Below are 24192 nucleotides of genomic sequence, written 5' to 3' on the forward strand. Positions count from 1 at the left end.
GCCTGTCTCCACCAGACTGTGAGCTGCCCATCTTTGCTTCCATACTCCTAGTTGCCCAAACTGCCCAAATATTTGTTGGATGATAGGAATAAGTAGTAGAAAAACCGAGTTGGCCCATCTAAGCTGGGGTGGGGTGACTATTCCCCATGGCAGAGATGGGAATGTGAGAGTCACACGGCCACCCAAGCCTGAGTTAGCTTCACAGACAGACACAGCAACCCGCCCCACCCCGTCCTCCAGCCCCAGCCTCCTTCCTGTCCTTTGCCAGGGTCCTACCTGCGGACATATTTCTTCTCCAGGTGGATGTTCTTGTAGCCAGCGCCTGCCTCGGGGTCCTGGCCCACACTCAGGCTGGGTCCCAGCATGGCTTCGGCCTTCCTTCGCAGGAAGTTGAGCAGGTCTCCATAGCAACAGTACTCAGTGATGACCAGAACAGGGCCTAAAGCAGCCAGGACCGTGGGGTAAGTGCACTTCTTAGCCCACTGCCCCAAGTGGACAGACACATGGGGTGGGGTGCTATGGCCTTCTGAAATGGGACTCAGGAGCCCTGAGTTCTAATCCTGATTGTCTATGAGCAGCTTTTTCTGCTTTCTGTGCCTCAGTAATTCCATCTGTCTAAAGCAGAGGAATCTCAAAAAACTGTAGCCCAAGAATTCCTTCTTCGAAGGAAATCTGTGGCAGTTCCATATGGGTCAAGGCTGCTACAGAAGAGAATGGGACAGACTGGGAGTCCTGACAGGCTCTGCGGACCCTGTCATGAGTGTCCAAGTGTCTCTGAGTAGAAGCTTCACTCCAGACCCCCAGAGCCAGACTCCCGGCAGCAGGGCCCGGAGAACTGCACTCTTATACCCCTCTCTGGCTGACTTGGACATCCACCAAGGTTTGAGAACCATCGAACAGAGCTTATAGAACCTTCCCTCAGTCATAAGCAGCTTCTGACCAAACCAGGCACCTGGTCTAGGAATTTGAGGAATGCTGAGGTAGAGATCCTGCCATCACTTAGAGCAGGTGGGAAGAAGATGGAGTCAGGTGGCCCTGGGCCCTCAGACACCCAAGAGGCTCTAAGACCATGGGACCCAATGCCTGCCAGGACCCCTCACCTCCGTGAGTGCAGGCTCCCAGAAGGTTGACTATGTTCTCGTGCTGGCCTAGGTGACTCATGATCTTCAGCTCTGACATGAGGGCCTCCTTCTCGTCTGCGTGAGCCGTGGCTGGAAGAGGGAACCACAGGTCCCATAGATGGGGAGAGGGCAGGGCATAGAGAGCCACACAGACAGACATGAGACACCCAGGAGAGCAAGCAGGGCACACCCAGTGCCCCAAAGTGATTAGTGACCAAATGAGAGAAAAGGAAAAATTCAGACACACAGATAGGAGTTAGGGAGAGAGGAGAGATGGCCCGTCCCTGAGCTGCTCTCTAGGGGCAGGAAACCAAGCTGTGGCCAGACCATGGCCCAGGGTGGCCTCTGTGCGCCCCAGCCTCTCTGGGGCTCCATCAGAAGCCCCTCCACACCCAGGAGCCAGGGGGAGGCTGGAGCTCACAAAAGAAGCCAAGAGTCCTTGCCCCCAGTCCCAGGTCCTATCCCAGGCCAAAAATGTGGGTGGTGGCTCTTGTGATGACCAGGAGGCCCACCCCCAGCAGAAACCGCCTCCTCCCCACTCCCCGCAGATCCCAAAGCCCCCTCCCCTCACTCACACTTGAGCATCTTCACAGCCACCTTCAGGACAGCATCTTCCGTGCCCAGACCAAAGGCTGTGGCCTCCACCACCTTCCCAAAGGCACCGGCTCCGAGAGTCTTCCCTGCCACACACACACACACAAACACACACACAGTCTCCTTAGGTCCCTGGTAACAAAGAGCCCTTTGTCTAAGGGCCCACAGGCTCCCTACAGCACATGCTGACCCCATGGGGGGGTGGGTGCTAGGATCCCGTCTCACCAAACTGCAGGTTGTTGCGGGGAAACTCCCACTTCTCATTGTAGGGCAGCTGGGTGGGGTCAATGAAGGTGTAGCTGTTGCCCTCGTAGCTCTCGATGATCTTCCAGCGCACCTGGTACTTGGGCTTCTGTAGAGGGAACGGGGCGGGGGGGGGGGCGCATATGTCAGCTGCCCGCAGGCAGATCTGGTATCTCATCCCTGACCCCCAAGAGCAGGGGTGTGGGAGGCCTGAGGCATGCGGGAGGAGGCGGGGTGGCCTGTCCTTGCCTGGCTTGGCCTCACCATGTGACCATCCCTCCTGCAAGCCTTGGTTTCCCTGCCTGTGTACTGAAAGACGGTGGGGGGCAGGATCACCCCCGAGAACCCTGCCAGCCCTGATAACTTGATAATTTCTGACCCGGCAGGGGGACATTTCCATCTCTCCATCCGTCCATCCTCCACTCCAAATACAGTCTGCTTTTGTTTTCAGGTTGGGGTTAGATACACACAACATGCAATTTACCATCTCAACCATTTCTGAGTGTACCATTCAGAAGTATTCATTCACACGGTTGTGTCACCAGCCTCCACAATGCTTTCCGTCTTGCAAAACTGGAACTCCGTCCTCATTAAGTGACTCCCCTTTCCTACCTCCCCTGAGCCCCTGGTCACTTGTTTCCCGAATCCAACGACTCTAGGTACCTCACTTAAGTCCAATCAGGCAGTATGTGTCCTTTTGTGACTGCCTTATTTCCCTCAGCCTAATGTCTTCAAGGTTCATCCATGTGTCAGAATTTCTTTCTTTTTTAAGGCTGAATAATATTTTCAGACAAATATTTCACCGAATTCCTATTTGTGCCAAACACCATTGATTCAGAGCTGAAGAAGATAAATGTAAAGCCCTTTCCCCCAGGCAAGGGGCTGAGACAGGCATTCAACTCACATACACACTTGGGTCGGACATTTTCCGACAGTGCCGTAAGATAGTAAAGCGAGGTAGTGGGACAGAGAGCACCAGGTGCAACTGAAGGAAGGTCAGGGAAGGCCCCGGAGGAGGTGAGGAGAAGGCAGCCAGATGACTGATGGAGGAAGCTCTTTGCAGGCTTGTGAAGACCAGATGCAGAGCCCTGCAGGTGGGCTGAGTCCTGGCAAGTCTGAGGGACCGGAAGGAAGTTTCCCCAGGGGTGAGGGGCTTGAAGGAGGTGCAGATGTTCCAGAGACAGGAAAGTCTTGAGCGCTGGGATAGGTGAGTGGATTCCCTCCTAACTGCAGAGAGAAGCCCTTGAGGGTGCGACGCAGGGGAGGGATACTTTGGACTTTATGTTGTCAAAGGAGAGGGAGGGGGCACAGCCAGATGCAGGGAGGGAGGAGAGCAGCTGCCTCGCTCTTTCCTGCCCAGGATGGCAGCTGCTTGGGGGCATCACGCCAGGGGGTGCCCATGAGAAGTGCTGATGGAAGACGGACTTTAGGTGGAAAGTGGAAGCTGGGCCCGGGTGGTGGAGGACACTGAAGCCTTGGGTCAGCAGTCCCACTCTTTCCGGTCCGTCCTAGGGGACAGGGACCAGCTGGGCTGTGCTTAGCAGCTGGGCTCCTTCTCTGGGCACCCAGCCTGGGGGACCTAACGGGTGTTCGAGTGGGTGTTGGGGAGGGAGGCGGCCTGTGGCTGCAAGTTGCACGGGATTAGGAGAAAGACTCCAGAGAGCCATAGGGAAGAACTTCCGGAACTTGGAAGAGGAGACTGTAGTTAGACACAAGGAAGAACTTCTGGGTTCTGACTCAGGAGGGAGGCTGCAGGTAATCCTAAGAACATCCATGCCGTGGCTTGGGAGGAAGAGTCTGAAGTGGGACCAAAGGAGGAACCTGTGAATCACAGAGGATTCAAGCCCCACGTGTGGGTCCCTTCCCGACCCTAAACATGGAGAGAAAGCCAGGAGGGGATTCTTTGACCCCCCTAAGCAACTTCCATCTCCAGGGGCTTCTGTGGCCAAAGCTTTTTTTCTTCTCACCACTTCTCCTTCTTCTGGCCCCTGCAGCTGGGCCTGAGTCAGTCTCCTCCCCAGCGCCGCACCCCCCCCCCCAGCCAGGCAGAGGATACTGGGGTAAGGTGGGGGAAAGGGGGTTGTCAAAGGAGGAAGAGGTTATCTGGTTGGATCTCAGGTCTCTGAATCCCAGACTCTACCCGCAGGAACACACAGCTCTCTCCTGCCTCCTCCTGTGCCTCGGGCATCCCTGCCCCTTCCTGGAAGATAGCCAGCAGCTCTGCTTCTGGACCACCTTGGCTACCCAGGGCTTCTACCTGGAGAGGTCTCCTCTGAAGGACAGCCCTTGCAGGGAAGTTGGGATGGGCCACTTTGGCCAGGTTTCCTAATGGAAGTAGTTGTCAGGATAGGAGGGAGTGCTCCCTGAGCGCTCCTGGTGAGCAGGGCACCGGGCTAGCACCCTCAGTGTGCGTCATCTCACGCCTTAGGACAAACCCAGGCTCACCCCACTTCCCCTTGGTGACTGAGATGGGCAGGGAGACGTCCCAGTCCTGTGACCCTCCCCATCTAGGCCTGATGGTTCTGGGCTGCTAGATGTTCTCTCTTAGGGAAGTAGCCACCTCAACACTTCCTGCTGGAAAACCTGAGGGGCCTCCCGTCTGGCCCCAGTCAGCCTCCAAGGCCCAGAGCTCAGTTCTGACTCCAGAATCCCAGCCTCCGTGCCTTCCTACCTCATCCTTTCCTACTTGCGTCCTTCCTCCTTCCAGCCTGCTGACTCCTGCCCTTTCCTCCACCCCCTTCGGCCCCCCCTGTGGTCTCTCTGGGGGCCAGAAAGGCGATGACTCAGCTCTGAGGCAGAACCAACCCCTCCCCCCACCAGAGCCACCCCTCACCGAAGGTTCAGGCAGTGAGGACAGGCCAGACAGAGTCCCCGGGGCAGAGGCAAAGCTCAGAGTCCCACGGGGCACAGCAGAAAGAAATTGGCTGGAGGGCCCAGAGGTAAGAGCATTACCATCTTGACCCTTCAAGGTCTCGTCCCATGAGATGCCCTCCTTTTCTTGGACTTCGATGGGTTCAGGGGACAGTTACATTTCCTGGTTGGGAAATGAGGTGGCTGGGACTACATGTTCCAAAAATGGTCCCATGGAGAGAAGGTAAGGTGTCCCCAAACCAAAATTGGCCAAGGGGGCTGGGCACCTAAAGGTAGAAGGGGCTGGAGAGGGAACTGGGCCTTCTCCAGAATCTCGGCAGAACTGTCCTGGGCTGAGGCCACAGCTCTGTGGGGCACGGGGGGGGGGGGGCAGTTTTCTGTTCCATAAAAGGAAGAAACTGCTCAGAGAAGGAACTCATAAGAGTGAGTTAAGGCTTGTCCACAGGGGTGGGTGAGCGAGGCCGGGCAACCACTGTGAGTGTGTGGTCAAGGAGGTGCCAACCTCAGACACTCCTACAATCCCGAGAAGCGTGAGCTAACTCAGGTTCTCTACAGTCAGCTTTCTCCTGGGCCAAGGGCGTGCAGGGTCAACCCTGAGCACTGTATCCAGCACCCTGCTAAATCCCCTCCATGCGGTCTGTCGCTGAATCCTGACAGCCTGGCAGGGTGGCCTCCATTATTAAACCCATTTCACAAATGGAGAAATAGAGGCAGAGAGCCGCCCCCCCCCCAATTCCCCAGAGTTACAATAGCTGGAGACTGGCAGAGGCAGGACCCACGTCTGTCCAATTCCCAACCCCTGGCTCTTAAACCAGAGGCGGAAGACTGTTACTAATCCCATGGTACAGGTAGGGAAACTGAGGACCAGAGTGGGCAGTGAGTCAGCCAAGGTCGCATGGCAAGACAGTTTCAGAGCTGGACCCAGATCCCAGGACCTTTGTTTCTTGGAGTCTGCCTTCAGAGCTGCCTCTCCATGCTGGGTGCTGGCGCGAACATGAGAGCCACCCCTATGGGCCCCTACATCCCATCCACAGTGTCTTAGTCCTCTTCTCATACTAAAACCCCCAAGGCAGGGGTGCAGAAGAGAAAATGCAGAGGAGGAGGCCCACAAGGTGGGTTATTCACCCCTAAATCACACTGTTCCCTTGTTCAAACCCACTGACAGCTCTGAACCTACAGGATGGGCCCAAGTCCTTGGACCCCCCAGCCTGCCTCCTCTTCCAGGCACCAATATTTCTGGAACTCTTTTGGTCCCCCCAACCCTCCCCTTTGCACACAGTGCCCTCTCCCCCAGAGATACTTTTGCCCTGAGTCTCGTCTCCCCTTGCTGCACCCCCCATTCTCCCAGATCTGTCCTACCCATGCCTACCACCTTCTCCAAACGGGCTCCCTTTTCCACCAGGGACAACGGACACCATCTTTCATGTAGGACGGCAGTGAGGCAGGGTGGGGGAGGCCTCGGGCTGTCATGTGGGGAAGCACCGGGGACCCTTAGGCCAGTTCTTCCCCCTTGCCAGCCCTCAGTTTACGTACTATAAAATACTGACTGCTACAGTTCCTGCCTCCAGGTTGTGCGGGTAAGATAAGAGGAGTCAGTGTTTCACATAATGGCTACAAATACGGCTTCTTAAAAACCCAGCCTCTGCCACTCGAAGAGGGCAGCTGCCTCTCCCTTTCAGAATCTCAGCTTCCACCTCTGTAAAATGGGGTTAGTGATGCTGTCCACATGCTGTGACTGTCGAGGGCATTCAGCGAGAGAATGTAACAGGCTTCACGAAAATGCCCCTAAAGTTGCCATCACCAACTCTGAACTCAGTGACAGGCAGCGCACCACACGTCAATGGGCCATCAGTGGCAGCTTCGATGAGTAGTAACTAATGAGGAGGGTGATGATGGCTAAGCCTTCCTCCTCCACTAGACCACCCACCACCTGCAGGGACCCACGGGCCTGGCCCAAAGATGCCTTCTCTGTGTGCTTGTGTCCCCCAGTGGGGACAGGACCCCATGTTCTCGCTGTCCTGGAACAATCCATCTCTCCCCCCAGTGCATCTTTTCCTCTGCACCCTCACTTTTCTGGTTGTTGGACGTGTAACCATCTCCTGCTCTAGACAATGAACCCAACAAGGGAAGAGCCTCCGAGCCTCCAAGTTTAGGCTCATTCAGCACCCAGCCACCCGCGTTGGCATAGAGAAGACACCCACTGAGGAGCTGTTGGCTGAATGGCTGACAGAACGAGTGGGTTCTCGGGGACTACAGGGTGAATCCTTGCAACCTGGTGGCAGCGTCCCAGGGTCTGACTCACTCGGTACCTGGTCACCCCCATCCCGGCCCCGCCCAGGCTTACCTGCTTGTACTTGTAGAAAAGCAGTAGGAGCAGCAGTAGCAGCAAGGCCATGATGGACATGCAGGTGACCAGCACAGGTGTGAAGAGTGGCTCGTCAGAAAGCTGCACGTGGGCTCCTGCAAGGGGTGGGGCAAAGGAGTGAGCTGGCAGAGGGGGCCTCCAAGACCTCCTGCCACCACTGAGATCAGACCACTGCACTGCCTGGAACACAGTAGGTGCTCAATAAATGCCTGTTGACTGAACACAGAGTCTTCTCACCCAGAAGCCTTCAGAGCCTCAGAGGGTCTTACTAGAGACCCTTCCCCAGCCGGAGGCCAGGAGGACAGCCCCTCCAGTTCTGCTTCTGTCCAGCCCCAGACCCTGCCTGGAGTCACAGCCTCTGTGGCTGGGGAGCCCCTCGGGTCACGTAGTACCCCCTTCTCTGCAGCAGACTGGCCTCGTGCCCAGCTGTGGCTTCTGTGTGTGTGCGCACACACCACACAGATACACACACACACACACACACACCAGTGATGGGTGTCTACCCCCTGCACCTTCAGGCAGCTCAGACAGAAAGACCTAGAGGTTAACCTGAAATCTGTCCTTCCGGCCTTTCCCCCGCTGCTTTCCCAAGCACCCCTTGGAGCCACACAGCCCTTCTTAGGGTCTGAAAGCTTCGCTTATAGCCCCTAGGTCTCCTCCAGTTCCATAATCTTATTTCCTTTAATATGTTTAAAGGACACAGTGTCCATCCTCTTGCCCAGATCAACAGTGTGGGTCTGAGGCCAAATCTCACCTCTGCCACTTAGGACGCGTGTGACATGGAGTGTGGGATTTCTCCCTAAGCCTCCGGTTCCTCCTCTCCCAAGTGGGAAGGAACACAGTGCTAACCTCCGAGGGCCGTGTGAGCTCAGGGAGATAATGACCGTGAGGAGCTCCGCGCAGTGCCTGGCACAGGGGACGCACTCAGTGGAATGGCCATTTAGAAGGTTTGCTGTGGGACGCCAGCAGTGAGGCTGAGCAGCCACAGGCCTTGGGTGTGTAGAGTCCGGCCCCAGTCGCAGCGGCTTCAAGGCACCTGCGGGGCCATCTCTGAGCCAGACAGAGGCTTCCATTCTGTGTTGTCTGCCCAGAGAGTCTGGCCGGGACCTGGCACACAGCGGTGCTGAGTCCTGGTTGGTGGAAGTCTGGAGGGGCTGTGGGTCTCCACAGCTGTGGGCCACTTGCGCTCAGACAGCTGGGGTCTTTGTGCCACACAGGGAGAGGCATGCCTTCCTCTGAAGAAACCCCGCCTTTGTCAGCCCGGGGCTGGCCATCAGCCCTACCCAGGGACAGTGGCCCTGAACGGATAGGACTGTGTCTCTGGAGGGAAGAGAGTCCAGGAGGAATGGAAGAAGCGGTCGAGGCTGGCCCTGGGGTGCAGTTGGCCTGTGTCTCTCCCCAGCCTTTAATCTCCATGGACATCCTGACACCAAGTGAGTGCTCCCTGACACCGAGTGAGTGCCTGGCATACAGCTCATGCCAAGTACATACTTGTGAGTTCATGGGGGAGTTCAAAAGCAGGAAAATGAGCAGAAGGCCAGATGAGGCCTCGCTTCCAGCTGGTGTCTCCCTGGACCTCATGGCTTCCTGCCCTCTGTTCCTCTCCTCCCTGCTGCGAGTCCCATGGGTTCTAGATCCTCCACCTGGCCTCTGCAGGAGACCGTTGGTCAGTAGGCGGCTGCAGTTGGGCCCAGAGACACGGAACTCAGTATGGCTGGGACCTGCTCACTTTGGCACTCAGGCCAGGGCTCCTTGGCTCCCTGGGGCTGGCGCAGTTTCCTGGGCCCACCTCCCACCCTGGCCAGGAGGGGCGAAGGCTCACCTACAGAGATGGGCCTGAAGGCCTGGGAGCTGTTCCCCACACTGTTGAGGGCCTGGCACTCGTAAGTCCGGTTGTGTTCCAAGCTCCCCATGGCCAGCAGGCTGTGGACGATCACCTTGTGGAAAGGCTCCCGGCTCAGCACCTGCGACTGTGAGTCCTCTAGGACCAGCACTTGGGCCTCATCACACCTGAGAAGAGCAGAGTGTGGCTTAGAGAGTCAGGACACTCCACCGCTTGGCCCCTCGGCCTGGGGTGAAGAGGGAGACCAGAGCCACCTACCTATCCATGTGGCTCCTGCACTCCAGCCATGTCACATTGGGCTGGGGGTACCCGGAGGCATCACAGAGCAGTGCGTCGGAGCCATTGACGACGGTCCATGTGACCCTCACCTCTGGGGGGTCTGAGCAGAAAAGAAGGGGTGGAAGAGGAAAGGATCAGCCCCGGAGGTCCCATGCGCTCTGTCTGACCACTCTGAACCCTTCATGCCCACCTGCAAGCCTTAGGGATGTAGAGGCTGCCCCAGGGACCTTAGTCTCCTGTAGCCCCTGTCTCCCCCACCCCGCCCACCTGCCGCATCACTCACATCGCAGCGTGAGCTCAAAGGTCAGAGAACTCTCGCCTCCAGTGTTTCTGGCCAGGAAGGAGTAGCGACCAGCCTCCGAGGGCTTCAGACGAGGCAGGGAGAGGATAGAGGTGTACCTGCACAAAGGGGCAAGCCATCTGGTGTGAACCCCAATTCTGGTATGGCCCCTGCAAGAAAGTGGGCTCAGACAACCTTCCTAAAGGGCTTTGTTTTATTTTTGGTAAAGTGTCCAGGACACAAGGGCCTTGGCTGAGCCAGGGATCCAAGCTGAGTGCCATTAAGACACAGGAAAACCACGAACCGAATTTCCTTAATTGCTTCTCTCATTTTTTTTTTTTAAAGATTTTATTTATTTAACGGACAGAGATCACAGGTAGGCAGAGAGGCAGGCAGAGAGAGAGGAGGAAGCAGGCTCCCTGCAGAGCAGAGAGCCCGATGTGGGGCTCGATCCCAGGACCCTGGGATCACGACCTGAGCCGAAGGCAGAGGCTTTAACCCACTGAGCCACCCAGGCGCCCCTGCTTCTCTCATTTGTCTTAAGATTTTATTTATTCATGTGTCAGAGAGAGAGCAAACACAAGCAGGGGGAGCAGCAGGCAGAGGGAGAAGCAGGCTCCCCGCTGAGCAAGGAGCCACTTTCGGGACTCCATCCTAGGACCCTGGGATCACGACCTGAGCCACCCAGTCCAACTTGCTTCTCTCATATGTAAAGTGGTTTTGTTCTGAGGTCTAATAGAAATGATGTCCGTGAAGTGCCGACACTGGACAGCACATCCCAGGCCTGCACTAAATGTACCTACTTTCACCATCGTCACTGGGCTAAGGAGTCCCTGCTCAAAACACCAGTACCCAGGCTAGCTGCTGTTCCTAAAACACCAGCCCTGCCAGGAGGGACTGTGAGAGGGATGAGAGTCAGGATGTAGCCGCAGGGCTACAGAAACTGGGGTTCAAGTTCTTGCGCTGTCTATCTTAGCTCTTTGATCTTAGACAAGTACTTAACCTCTCTGATCCTTTGCTTCCTTTTCTATGAGGGTGACACTGATGATAATTCATCCACAGGCTTGGCCTGAAGATTAAAGGGACATACATTCAGGGTGCTTGACACAGAGCCCAACTCATTATAGCTACGCAGTTCAACGGTGCCCTTTGTTACAGAAGACCCAGAAGCAGATATGGACAATATAATTTATTCTCAGCTGATTACAGGTAATTTTTCATTTTTTTTCTTAAGCTCTATTTTAGCATTTCCTTAATGGACATGTATTGTTTAGGTAGTAAATAAGTTTTTTTTAAGTCAATTATAGCATTTAATTATAAATTATACTGGACTAATACATACGGTATTCAAAGGGCATCTCATTCAGCCAGACCTTTGGCATACAGAACCCCTCTACACATCTACCTCTTAAGCGGAAAGAATTTAACTTTTTTGCATGACTCAAAGTCACCATATGAACACACCCATCACATGAGCTCAATTGTGCGGCTGTTGGGTGCCCAGGCTTATCTGCCCTGTGCCAAATGGCCCCACACTACCGTGTTTGGGGGGATCTCCATGGTTTCTTTCTGCATGTCCCTGTTGCATTTGGACCCCTGAAACCTGTCCGTGGACCAACCCCCTCCCAGGGGTCTATAGACTCCAGATTCAGAACTTCTGCTTTAGACAAAGGGAAGCTAGAAATCCTGACCAGAATGGATGAGAAGGGAACTGAGAGGAGAAAAATGAGGACAAGGGAACATTTTTGTCCGGATGAACATTTTGTTCTGCTTTGATTCTGACAATAGGCAAACTGGGGAGGCCAGGCATTCATGAGATCTGGGCTTCAGGAGCTAGGAAGAGAACCCCAGAGAGTTCTGGAATTGGAAGATGGCTAAGGGATTACCTAGCAAATATCTAGCAAATCCCCAAATAATGGACAACACGTCTCTTCTCCTGAGTCAGTTATAATGAAAATACTGGCTGAGAGACTGTGTCAAGAAGGACTCCCAGGCTGCACTCAGACCCTGTGGGAAAGGGCTCAACAGTGGATTAGAGATGTCTGTCAAGAGTGTGCGAGGGGGAACGGGTTGCACGCACAGCACATGCTTGCTGTCCTTGAGCGCCGTGCTCTCATTCAGACACAAGTGGGTAAAGAAGCTATCGTTTTTAACAAATGGTATTGGTGTTCCTCCTGTGGAGAAGGCTCTTACGTAGGAAACTACCTGTGAGGCCACTTTGGAGGGGCAAGTGACACTTCGAGGATGTAAGGAGACAGGAAATGGATTTCTAACGTGCTGTGTGTGTGTGGGAGAAGTCAGATTCTGGAAGTGGAGAGAAGGGAGGAAAGAGGAGATGGAGTCAGATAGCACTTTATGAGAAGCATTTTGAGCCTGTGAAGAAGAATAAGGGAGAAATTCTCAGGGGTGGGTGACCACAGGCCTTTAAAGAATTTTGATGTATCTGTGTTGGTGTGATGTTGATTCTCTCTGCCCCCGGCCCCAAGTCCATGGCTTACGTGGCAGACTCCCTGAGCCATCATTATTAGGAGTGTACCTAGGAGTAGAAATCATGGAACAGTGTCTTCTACATTTGGATTGGCCACGAAAGAAGAGACTGATGGGATTTGGAGTTCTCGAGTGAGCATGAGAATGCATGTCCCAGGAAATGGTAGAATTCTTGAGGAGGGCATGGGACTTCCCAAGGATGTGGGACAGAGGGGCAAGCCAATTTTGTCCTAGTCAAACACAGATGACTGATACTGAGCTCCTAGAGTCAGGGCAAGGGAGACCCAGAAAGGAGGAGGGATTTGCTCCAGGTCACCAGGAAGGTTGAGACATGACCCAGTCAGTGTCCTGCCTTCTGGCTGAAGAATTCCCCTTGTGGTTGTGGGTTGTGGGAGCTCATTGGTCATACCTGTATGTGTCCTTCATCATGACAAAATTGAGCTTGGACTGGTGGTCTGAGAAAGGTCCCAGATAGGTCCAGTTCCAACCTTGCAGGCCTGGGTAGGCTTCCACCTGGACTTGAAGATCGACCTTCTCACCCACAGTCACCTCCTGGAGGAGGTTCTGCTTGGAGGTCAAGTTCAGGTAGGCTCTCTCTGGAAAGCAGAATACATACAGATCTGGCATTAGTGGGAAGATGTCTCTGTTTGGTTGCTCATTTGGTGACCTACCCATTGATTCAGCCATTCAGCTGGAGCCTTCCTTAGTGCCTACTGTGTGCCAGGCTTATAGCCCCCGCCCCTAACCAAGACTCGCCCTCTGATACCTTCCCTCCCATCACTGCCCCACAGAAGTCCAAATTTTTCTCTTTGCTGAATTCTTGGAAGAACCTGGACAAATTCCTATCCTCCTTGGTACCTCTAGATCCTTATTTATATAACAAAGAGATTGAATATACTTGTGTTGTTACAACTTTTTGAAATTTTTTTCAGTGGCAAAAAAGTCTGTTTTTTTTTTGTTGTTGTTGGGGGGGGTGTTGGACACCCTCACCCATTTCCCCTTCTCCTGCTAATAGTTGGGGCAGTGAAGCTTCCACATCCAGCTCTAAGGGGGCATGTGACCCAGGCCAGCCAATCAAAGTAGCATGTCCCCTTTGGAACAGGGAGTGGTTTGGGGGGTAAGTCATGAGCCCACAGGTCCTATGACACTTATTTCCATGGTTTTTCTTGGAGTGCTGGGAAAGGAGAGGCCCTAACGTCACTGGGGTTGTTGAACCCTATGTGACAAGGAGTCCACAAGAAAAATGGAGAGCGAGAGGTAGAGGTGAGAAGCAACAAGTTCTTGTTCACATCAGCTGAACCCCTAGATCCGATTTACCTGACGCTCCTATCTACTGGTTTTTTAGCTAGAAGGCCAAGAAAAATCCTCTTGTGATCAGGCTAGCTCAAATTGATTTCTGTTCCCTATGCCTGAAAAAGTCCAGACTAGTTTCTTCTAATTAAAGCTTGCATGAATTCAAACCAAGTTGCTCTGGTTGAATCTCACAAAAAGGAGCTATGGCAAGGATCCCGCTCACTCAGTCTCTCCATGCCCCTTAGGGAAGCCCCTGAAAAGCTTTCTTAAGTCCCCAAGACTTTGCAAAAAGCCCTGGCCTATATGATCTCTAAGGGTTTCTCTCCTTACTCAGGTCTATGAAATCTAAAGTTCACTCTTGTACCCGGTGATACATCTGCTCTAATGTCCTTATGGCTCCCTATTGCCTCCACCAGACAAAGTGGCATTCGAGCCTCTCTCAATCAAGTCTCCTCTTTATGCCCATGTAGCCAGCCCCCTCTTCCTACACACACACACACACACACATACACACACACATCTGAGTCTCTTAACATCCCCTGAACACACCAATACACAACAGTCTTTCCTACCTTGGAGGTTTTGTTCAAGACATTTCCTCCACCAGGAGCCCTGTCCTCTTCCTCTTTTGTATTTAAAGCCTTCTCATCCTTCAAGGCTTATCCCTGTCAGGGGTTTGTGCCCCCCCCAGTCCAGGCCACAGGGAGCCCTCCCTGCCCTGGACTCCTGCACCCCTTCTGGACTACATATTCATTAGGCACCACATCTAAGCTACTTCCGGCATCTGCTTCTCCCTTTGGGTAGCCATCCTCTCTGTCCAACTAGCCTGTGAGTTTTCAGGACAAGGCTTCTGTCCTCTTCTCTCTCACCCCCTCGATCATCTATCTGTCTACCTGTTCTCCACCCATCTTCCCATCACCTCTTCCATCACCGCCTCAATCAAGCCACTTTCTCCTCTAGCTTGGATAATAGCAGTAGCCTCCTACCTTGTCCCCCTGCTTCTACCCTCCACGCAGCACGAGAAAGCCATATTAAATCTCATTACATGCAAGTCAGATGATATCACACTCCATTACTCAGACCCTCCCATGGCACCCCATCTTTCTCAAGGGGAGAAGACCCAAGACCTTCCCTTAGGGCCCTGTGGAAACTGCCTCCTCTTCCGCTCACCCCTCTGATTTCACCTGAGCCCCACCCTGGCCATGCTGGCTGGCTCGTTCCTTGCACGCGGCAAGCACAGTGCCGCTCGCCCTCTGCCCCGGGGCTCCGTGCTGCCGCGCACCTGCAAGCTTACCCCTCCGCCAGCTTCACGCCATGGCTCAGATGGCAGCTGACCGGTGAGACCATCCTTGAGGACGCCCTATTTTAAACAGCAAACCCTAGAGAACTGATGTCGTCTCCAGAATTTATGTCAGCTCATTGCTGGTCTTTCCCCAGCTGGAGCGCAAACTTCCCGTGGGCAGGGGCCTCCATGTTTGCAGCTGTGTCCTCAGCCTTTCAGAGCAGTGTCTGACCAGAATTAGGCATGAACACAAACACGGAGTGACTGCTGTATCCGGGCCATGGGAAACACTCAGGCTCAGAGCCCACGGCTGGGCAACAATTCGCTGTGCTTCTCTCCTCCTTCACCGCGCGTGGCTCCCAGCGCAGGATGGGGGCCACGGCGGAGCTCATATTGACGGCAAGCCTCGTGCAGTGCCGCTGCTCTCAGGGGTAATGGTCATGTGTGCTCTCCCCGATGCCCCCCTGTCTCCCATAACATTGAACACACGAGGCGTGGCCAGACTGCAATCACTCAGCCCGTCTTGACCTTGAGAAACTCCCCCTTAGCTTGTCCAGCCTCCGATCTCCCATTCAAAGCATAGGACATTGGACTGGCCTTCTCAGATGACCTCTCCTGTGCACACTTAGTGTTTACTCTGGGTCAGAGTAGATAGATAGATGGATTGACAGATTCACTTAATTCTCACAACTATGAGATAGTGACTGCTAGGAGTGTGGGCTGCTGGCCACCATGACGTACCCTGCCACGCAGTCTGCTCCCGTCACTCTCTCTTCAACTCCCAATGACTTCCCAACAGGATGCGCTGCCAACCAACACCCGCTTTACCGTCTGGACGCTGCCTCCATCCCTGCCTCTCTCTGGCCACATGTCACACCACTCACAGCCCTGCCATGGGCAGCTTCTCTCCACGTCTCTTTCCCTTTGCGCCTTCCACATGCTGTGCTCGTGCCTGTCCTTTCCCACTCTTCTGCCTCGCTAACCTACCTCTGTTCTTTGGGGCCTAGCTTAGGCCACTTTGTTCAAGCTGGGGCTGGGTGGTGGGGGGGGGTTGGTGTTCCCAGCAACCCCGCGCTTCTGGCATGATCTCGCGGGGTGAGCATTGTCTGCTCCTGTGTGGTTGTTCCAGGCATGAAGGATGAATGAAGGAGAGAACAGCAGTCTAATAGGGAGCAGTCCCAAAACAGAAGGCAGTAATGCCCTGTAGGAGCTCCAGGAGGGGAGCGAGGGATTCTGGGGAAGGATCTGGGAAGGCTCCCAGCCGTGTGGCTCCCTCCACCATCAGCTCCCTCCTTCCCAATCTCCCTACACACTCCTTCACCCAAGATCCCTGGCAGCCCTCCCCCATCACCCTGATGCTCACCTACTACCCGGAAAACCATGGACCTGGAGTTGATGCCTCGGACATTGGTGGCCACGCAGGAGTAGTTGCCGGCATCTTGGAAGCCTACGTGATCGAGCTCAAGGGTCAGGACCTTTTGGTACTGGTTACCTTGGAAGTCGGATTGTTGAGGGATTGTGAGCTGTAGTTAGAAGGAGTGGAAATGGGGTAGCAACATTGTTTAGGAATTAGAAAACTCTGAGTTCGAATTGCCAGCCTTTAAAGAATACTATCTGCCATTCCTTGGGCAAAGGACTAACTCTGAGCCTCAGTCTTCATCTGTAAAATGGGATGAACACCAGCCCATGCTCCTAGGGTTGTAGTGAAGAATAACGAGTTATTACATGTAAATAGGGGTAGACACAGTGGGGCAGGGAGGAGCTCTTAGAAGCTGCCCAATGCCATTTGGAGATACTCCCTCTGCGTCCCCCTCTCTTCGTTTTTCTGAAATGGCCTTTATATTCCTGGGCTTCAAGGTGGCCAAGGAACCCCTTGCTAAGTCAGAGGTGAACTGACCTCTGGTTCTTGTCTATAGGCTGGGGCAAAGTTCATGGGTCAAGGGGGGAAGAGTACTACCTCCCCCCACCAACAATAATCAGTAGCATGAGCCCAGGTCCTGGTTTTGAATTAGTTATTGACTGGCAGTAAGATCTTAGGGCTGGGCTATGCCCTCAGTCCAGAGAACCAGCTGGTAGCTGGCCGCCATCCTGCAGTGCCTGGTGTGCAGGGAAAATGGGCACCCTTCCCCCTGCTGTCTCCCCACGGACTGACCTTGGTGTCTCCATGTTGGAGGAAGACGTCAAAGCTAACATCAACGTTGCTGGCTGCGCACACGATCTTGGCAGTCTCTCCCTGAATCCGTACCAACTCTGCAGGTTCCAGTGTCAAGGTCGGGGGCCCTGGGATGACTGAGGTCAGGGGAAGCGACCCATGAACACCCAGGCTGGAGCCGTCATCACTCTGCTCCCTGCCACAGGCCAGAAACCGGCTGGGGCCTCCCTAGGTCCCCTTGAAAATCCTGGGAGGCAGACCGGAGGCCTCTACAGCTCGTCTTGTCTTTGAAACAGACTCGGAGAAGTCCACTCCCTTTCGTCACCACACCTCTCCCCAGTCTCACCCTGTGTTCTGCTCTGGGCACCTGCAACACCCACCTAGAAGGACCCCACTTCCCCTCGGACCCCCGCACAATGAGACTCCTTGAAGCAGTTCAAGGGGCCTCTTAGGAATGTAGATTGGATCACATGCGTCTCCTGGGCCAGTATCCAGTGGCTTCCCATCACTCTTGGGATGCAAGCCGGGCCCATGACCGACCCCCCAAGCCCCTGCCGCCTCGTGCTTATGCCCCGCTCTGCAACCTCACTGGCCTTCCCACCAGAAACTGCACACACACCCCCCCTGAAGTACTCTTCCTTCCACACCGGGAGCCAGCAGCCGCTTTCACCCTCCAAATCTTCTGCTCTGAGAAGCCTTCTGTGACCGGTCAGCTGGGTGAGCCTCCCCCAGCCCACACACATTCAGCTTTCTCCAGCGCAACTTCTTGTGGATCAGCCAGCCTGTTATTTGCCCTCTCTATTCTGTCTCTCCCTGGAAGCTGATGCTATCCCCAGCAGCTTGTACAGTGCCTGATGCAGAGCACGCATTGAATTCAAGTTCATGGTTATTACTTACATTGAAAGATGATCTAATCCAGTTTCTCAAGGCCCAGAGACACTAAGGGACTCATCCAAGGTCACCGAGGGCCCAGGGCTTGACAGATGGAGTGCGGGGGAAAGAGACCTAATGGCCCCCTCTGCCCACATGGTGGGGTCCCATGACTTCCCAAACAGGTTTCATGGCTTCAGAGCCCAGGCACTGTTGCCTGCCACATGGCTGTGACCCTGGCCCTTGTTGCAGAAACCTGATTCCTATACTAAGCCAGGCGGCAAGCCTGGGGTCCTGCATACTCATGCCAGGCCTTTCAGAATGAGGAATCCTGTGTACCAACCTAGCCAGGGCAAGGGGGAGACTTCACACCATTGTCACCTCCACCATGAGAGCTGTCGCGTGCACCCACCCAGACTGTCCTGAGCTGTCTCTTTCTGCCCAGCACACCTTGCTTGTCTTGCCTCCGCAGGAGCCCCGTGGATGACCATGGTGCAGTTGGAAGGAAGAAGTGGAAGAAGAGGGATGGTCCGTTGTTCCCCACCAGGCCCGGGTCCTCCCTCGGCTCCCGTGTCTGCGGGCTCTCCGGCCCTGCCCTCTGCCCTGGCCTGTCCCTCCCAGCCCCACGCACCTTTCTGCACTTTCAGCCAGATGCTCTTCGATGTCACCGTGCTGCCGCCTACCCGGGCGTTGCATTGGTAGCCGTGGGTCTCCATGAACTGGGCCTTATGGATGGTAAAGCCATACCAGGGCGAGAAGGAGTAGTTGGTTTGGCGCAGGACGGGCCGGCCACGCACCCGCATCAGCGAGACGCCGGCCTCCAACTCGGGGTCGGTGAGCAGGCAGGGCAGCAACGCGTCCTGACCTTCCATCACCGTCACCTCCTCGGCCAGCACCTTCCAAGGTCGGACGGGGTCTGCGGTAGAGGGATACAGGGTTACAACTGCCCTCCCTCCACCAGGCTAAGTGGTGCCTGGACCCTGGGGACGGGGAAGCTCGGAGGGGCTGATGGTTTGCCTGAGGTCACACCATGTACCAGAGCAGCCCCGCGGATGCTTCTGAGTGGGGGGGTGCTGGAGCCAGACACAGCCCCGCTACTTGGTGCTGGGTTACTTTGGGCAAATGACTCAACCTGTCTGAGCCTTTGGAAAATGGGCACAATTGCGGCACCTATGTCACATTATGTTGCTATGAGAACTACATTGAATTGGAAGCACTGCCACCAGTCATGGTCAAAGGCATGCCCTTGCTTGGGGAGGAGCTGTTTTACTGTGGTTGCTAATGTTAGGGTCCAGCCCTCTTGCCCATTCTTGGTGGTTCCTGTTGGGCCAGGCATCTTGGGAGTGAGTGGGCCCAGAGTCCTCACCTTTGACGTAGAGGTGAATGATGGCACTGTCCCTGAGTGGGCCTCCAGGCTCCGTGCAGCGGTAGGTCCCAGTGTTTAGGAAGGTGGCATTATTCGTGGTCAGGGTGCTGCTGGAGGCCTCAGTGTCCAGGTTCCAGTAGGGGAAGATGGGACCGTCCCATTCCATGCTGCCGTTGCCCACACAACGCAGGGTCACCGTCGTGCCTGGCTCCACAACCAGCTCAGGGCCACTGGGTTCTATCACGGGGACTCCTTGTACTGGTGGCAGTGGGAGGGGGAAGGTGGTGAACAGGGGACAGAAGTAAGCCCTGAGGAGGCACGCGCTGGTCTGATGATCCTAGCCTCTGAGGTCCTCCTGGCAGGAGATGTGCGGTGCTGGGGTTTAGCTGTGACTGGGGGTCACCTTGAGCAAGTCCTGGCCCTCTCTGTCATTTGCTCAGTCCCCCATTTCCAATCTGCTCATGGAGGGCCCGATGTCCAGCAGCCCCCTCCTCCGAGAAACGGGCCCTGGGAGATTTCTGGGCACCCAGGCAGCTGCTGACCCACGGGTCCTCCCCAGCCTCCTGTCTCAGCCTTCCCAGCTGTGCCTCCAACGTCCTCCCCACGGGCGGACCCTTTCGGCCCCATGTACAAAATGGGCTCTGTCCCTAGTGCCAGACCCAGGACCTGGCTCAAAGCAGGGGGCTCGAACAAGCAATGGAAAAAAAACAAGGGAATGGAATGTTCGTGGCAAAGTCCTCCGACTTGATCCATATTGGGAAAAAGAGAAGGGTCGTGGGATGTCGGCCCAGCCGAGTTAGAAGGGTACCGGGGGTCTTGTGTTGTGCCCACTCCCACCACTGGACGTCTGCCCTGCCGCATAGTGGGACGGCTCAGAGGCTCTGTGCCGCGGTTGCCCCGCCTGCAAAGTGGGGACAATAATTGTGCACATTTTTCGGGATGCCAGGAGGATTGAGCGCATGAGAGGCCTTTGGAACCTCATCTGTCACCAAGTAAATACTCCGTAAGGGTGGCTTGGCAGCTGAGCCCAGCACGCGGCACTGCTGTTTACTAGGAAGCCAATCTCTTTTAAGGAAAATTTTCTTGAAGGAAAAAAAGAGAACTTGAAACCCCTATCAGGCCCTCCGGGAAGAAGGCCCGTTGCCTCTGCCGTGTCAGCATTTCTCCAGGCCTAAAATAGGGGCAAAGGAGGGAAGTGAGAGCTGATTCAAGGCCTTGGAGGGGCAGCCAGGCGCCCCCCGAGCCCGTGTGGGCGGAAGCACATTGCTGGTGTCCAGCCCGGCCCCTAGTTTCCGCTCAGCCCGCAGCCCTTCTCACTTCTGTTTCCTGGCCCTCCTGGCTACCGACCCCTCTCCCACGGAGAGACCCCCGGAAGAGGGAGGGCCACCTGCAGCACATTGGAACATTCTGGGCTGCAGGGCCTGGCTCTGCCACTGACCAGCTGGATGTCCCCACTGAATCAGACCCCTCCACTTTGGGGACAGAGTCCTGGATACTGCTGCCCCCAGGGCTTCAGCTGAATTCATGGTTCTCCACTGTCCTGCACAAAAGTGGCCAAAGTGGGTTTTTTCCTCCCCATCCCCACCACAGACTCCAGACCTGGAAAAATTTCTCTGTCAAGTTCCTCCAGGATGGCCTCTTGGTGTTTTGCTGTTATACCATCTAGAGGGATTGGCCTTGCCGTCAGCATAAAGAATCCAGCGCACTGTTGAACACTGCCAAGGCCAACGCCTGGGGATTGTGTCCGCGCTGGGCCATGTGACCCCCAGGGAGAGGGGCAAGCGTCTTTTCTGTCAGGCTGTGGGCAAATCCCAGCCGAGCTGCCGCAACGCGGGTTCCCGGCTAGGGTTTGACCATAGGGACGAGCTCGGCCTGTGGGGTCACATCCTCACCGCCTGATATTTGGTTCTCCCTTACGCCGGGTGCGTTGCTTAACCTCTCTGGCCCTCAGGCTACTCTTCCTTCTAATGGGAATAGTCCCTTTCCACCTGGGAGGTCCCTGGAGGATTCAGGAAGGCCATAGCGCCCCAGGCCCAGTCCACCGCTCTTGCCCTGGGCTACTGCTTGCTGCGACATTTCTAACCTCCCTTTTGGTCCTGACACTCTAGTATCTAAAGTTTTAAACTTTTTAAATATTTTTTATTTTATTTTTAAAGTAGGCTCCATGCCCAGTGTGGACCCCAACGTAGAGTTTGAACTCATGACCCTAAGATCAAGACCTGAGCTGAGATCCAGAGTCGGATGCTTAACCGCCTGAGCCAAAAGTTCTAAACTTTTCAAGGTCACAGTCTCCTCCGAGATCTCGGAGTCTGTGAATCTCGCTGGGTTCCGCTTCCGCACCCACCCAGTCTCAGTGGCACCTTCTCCTTCCCCTCCCCTGCCCTGTCCCTCTAGTCCCTGTCTCAGTCTCCTGGAAATGCGGTCAGAGAAATGTGTCCTGTTTTGTCCTGTCCTGTTGTCCCGGGTATTCACGCAGGGCCAGGCTGACACCCTCCACTTCTGCCCCTAACTTCCCCCTGATGGTTTAGCTGGCGGGAAGAGAAAGACTGCTCAGGCCCATCCTCCTTGTGGGTGGGGGCTGGGCTTGGCCGACACCGACCAAGATCGCCTTCTGTGCCGGCCTCTCGTCTCAGCTCCCAGAACGGAGACGCGGCCCAAACTCCACTCCTCTCCCTCAACACCACCCCCATACCACACACCAAGGCCTGGGACATAGCCCCCCTCCTCAGCCTAGAATCTTAGTGGGCCTCTCCCCAACTCAAGGGTGTTCGGAACCTGGCCCCTGACTCCCTCACGGCCGCCCCGGTACCCCTACTCTCTCACCACTGGTCTGTGGGGCTGAAACCTGAGGCTTCTAGCCTGCTGCTTCCTATCTTCTTTCTTCTGGGTCTAGACGCCAGACAACCTTTCCACTCCCCAACAGTGCCCCACAGGCAGGTGCTGGGCAGGCGGATAGGACAAGACAGTGAAATAAAACCCGTGGGACTTTCTGGAGAGAGGGGAACCGTTTCTGTCTTCACTGGGGTGGTGGGTACCCAAGCACAAGCATTTGTCAAACCTCATCAGACTGTGCACTTAAGAATCTGAGCATGCTACTGTATGTAAATTACATCTCAATAACAGAACAGACGCTCAAGCCCAGAAGATTGACAGGGCCACAAAAAGACCTTCAGCGGGCCGTCTCTTCACTGGGGTCCAGATACACCTTCTCCACAGGGTCCTGCAGCCCCAGAACTATGGGGAGGCCAGAGCTGAGGCTGCTTTCCCATCTCACCCCACCTCACCCCCATCCTGGCCTAAGATCCCCCCAAATAAGCATGTGATAAAATATAACTGAAGTTACCAGCCAAGCAGCAGCCCCTCCCCTCCAGTGAGGCGCCCTCCTGGGATGGAGTCCACCAGGGCTGCTGTCAGCAGAGCTGGAGGTGGGACCAGGTCTGCCACACAGCTCTCTGTGCCGAGGCCCAGCAGCCTGTGTCTGGGAGCACTCTGGCCAGGGAGACCCGCACTGCCCTCCCTCCAGGCCCTCCTCTAGTCCTCCTCTACTCTCCTCCCAAACTCACCTCACTCGAGCCCTGGGCCAGAGAGGCTAACCCCTTATCTCCCTTCCAGCCCCTTACCCACGCCTCCCAAGGAATGACTGCTGCCCCCTTTCTGAGTCGGGTCCTGCCTGCTCTCGAAGGCTCACAGGCTGGGAGCTAGCAGAGCCGTCAGGAGCTCTCTATGGCCTCCCGATCTCCTAGGAGCTTGTTAGAAACGCAGAATCTCACGTTGTACCTGGAACCTACTGAGTCAAAATGCACATTGTAACAAGATCCCTGGGGAATCTGTGTGCAGAGTGGAGTCTGAACAGCATTCTTTAGTCCAGCTCACCACGGCCCCCAACACCTGCCCTTGAATAGATGGGGACACTGAAGTCCTGGGGCTTGTTCAGGACACCTGGGGAGTCCCAGCCTCTGACCTGGTACAGATCCGCAGCCCTGGTGGAGTTGGTTCCACCCCCCACACACCCTCTTTTCCCTCCACTGCCTTTCCAAAGCAGACACATGCAAACCTGCGGTCCAGAGTGGCAACACCTGGGGACGGGCAAGGTTTTACGGGATCCTTGCACAGCGGTCTTCCCTGTCACGCACCCACCCCAACGCGCAGAGTCCCCAGTTTTACTCTTACCACGCCAAGTTGTGGCCCCCAGCAGGACCAGCAGAGCCCCTGGGCCCATGGCCTCAGTGGGGAGGTGGCAGGCTGATGTGGAGCTGAGGGGTGGGCAAGGCACGGGGCGGGGGTCTCAGCTTCTAGCTCCACAGGGACCAGGACCTCTGGGCACACGTTCCTCTCTGCTGTACTAGCTGTTTCTCTTGTTTTCCTCTTCTTCCTCCTCCTTGGGCCGATCCTCTTCTTCCCCTTTTAGCTAGGCAAGGCAACCACAGAGTTTGGAAATCTTGGGTCTTCAGAAGAAAACAAAGCCATGACCCCCAGAGGGAGGGGTTGGAGACTGGGACAGGGCCAGCCTGAGCCTGGGGGAGCTGGTTAAGTTTAGGGCCCTTCTCAAGCCACCTCCAAAGGATCCTGGGAGAACAGACATGCCCAAAGTCAAGCAGTCAGTAGCACAAATGGGGGAGTCCCCAGGGTGACCAGGCAGCTCTGGCTTAGCCAAAAGCAAAGTTTGGTTGTTCTGGGAGAGCCTGGTGATAGAAGCAAGAAGCTTCCATTTCCAGGACTCTCCGCAGCTAAGCCCTTTACATTCACTGTTTCCTCCAGCTCCATAGAACCTTTATGGAATGGGCACTACTGCCATTCCCATTTTGCAAATGGAAAAACTGAGGCTCAGAGAGATCAAACACCTTAAACTTACCCATAATTACAGGGCTACCGAGTGGCAGAAGTGAGATTTGGATCTAGACAGCCTGGTTGTAGAACATTTTTTTACATCACTTATTTTTTTTTTTTAAAGATTTCATTTATTTATTTGACAGACAGAGATCACAAGTAGGCAGACAGGCAGGCGGAGAGAGAGAGGAGGAAGCAGGCTCCCCGCCAAGCAGAGAGACCAATGTGAGGTTTGATCCCAGGACCCCAGGATCATGACCTGAGCCGAAGGCAGAGGCTTTAACCCACTGAGCCACCCAGGTGCTCCTTAAGTTATTTT

At 55.1% G+C, this 24192-nt stretch overlaps 1 protein-coding gene across 1 annotated transcript in view; it reads right to left on the bottom strand.

Moving 5' to 3' along the window:
* Positions 1 to 23451, bottom strand: part of CSF1R (colony stimulating factor 1 receptor) — a 29514-nt gene extending 6063 nt beyond the window's left edge. Inside the window, exons 1-14 of the mRNA XM_004737839.3 lie at positions 23217 to 23451; positions 19047 to 19304; positions 18312 to 18596; positions 16811 to 16947; positions 16022 to 16181; positions 12493 to 12679; positions 9600 to 9715; positions 9296 to 9416; positions 9017 to 9204; positions 7174 to 7289; positions 1941 to 2067; positions 1697 to 1801; positions 1101 to 1211; positions 277 to 439 (exon numbers count right to left, since the gene is read on the bottom strand). Of these exons, the coding sequence (XP_004737896.1) occupies positions 277 to 439; positions 1101 to 1211; positions 1697 to 1801; positions 1941 to 2067; positions 7174 to 7289; positions 9017 to 9204; positions 9296 to 9416; positions 9600 to 9715; positions 12493 to 12679; positions 16022 to 16181; positions 16811 to 16947; positions 18312 to 18596; positions 19047 to 19304; positions 23217 to 23265 (2123 nt within the window). The 5' untranslated portion in view covers positions 23266 to 23451. The remainder of the gene's footprint in view (positions 1 to 276; positions 440 to 1100; positions 1212 to 1696; positions 1802 to 1940; positions 2068 to 7173; positions 7290 to 9016; positions 9205 to 9295; positions 9417 to 9599; positions 9716 to 12492; positions 12680 to 16021; positions 16182 to 16810; positions 16948 to 18311; positions 18597 to 19046; positions 19305 to 23216) is intronic.
* Between the last annotated feature and the right edge of the window lie 741 nt (positions 23452 to 24192).

This window comes from Mustela putorius, unplaced genomic scaffold (assembly GCF_011764305.1).
Source record: "Mustela putorius furo isolate JIRA1106 unplaced genomic scaffold, ASM1176430v1.1 tig00000407_pilon_pilon_pilon, whole genome shotgun sequence".
In the NCBI taxonomy this organism is placed as follows: domain Eukaryota; kingdom Metazoa; phylum Chordata; class Mammalia; order Carnivora; family Mustelidae; genus Mustela; species Mustela putorius.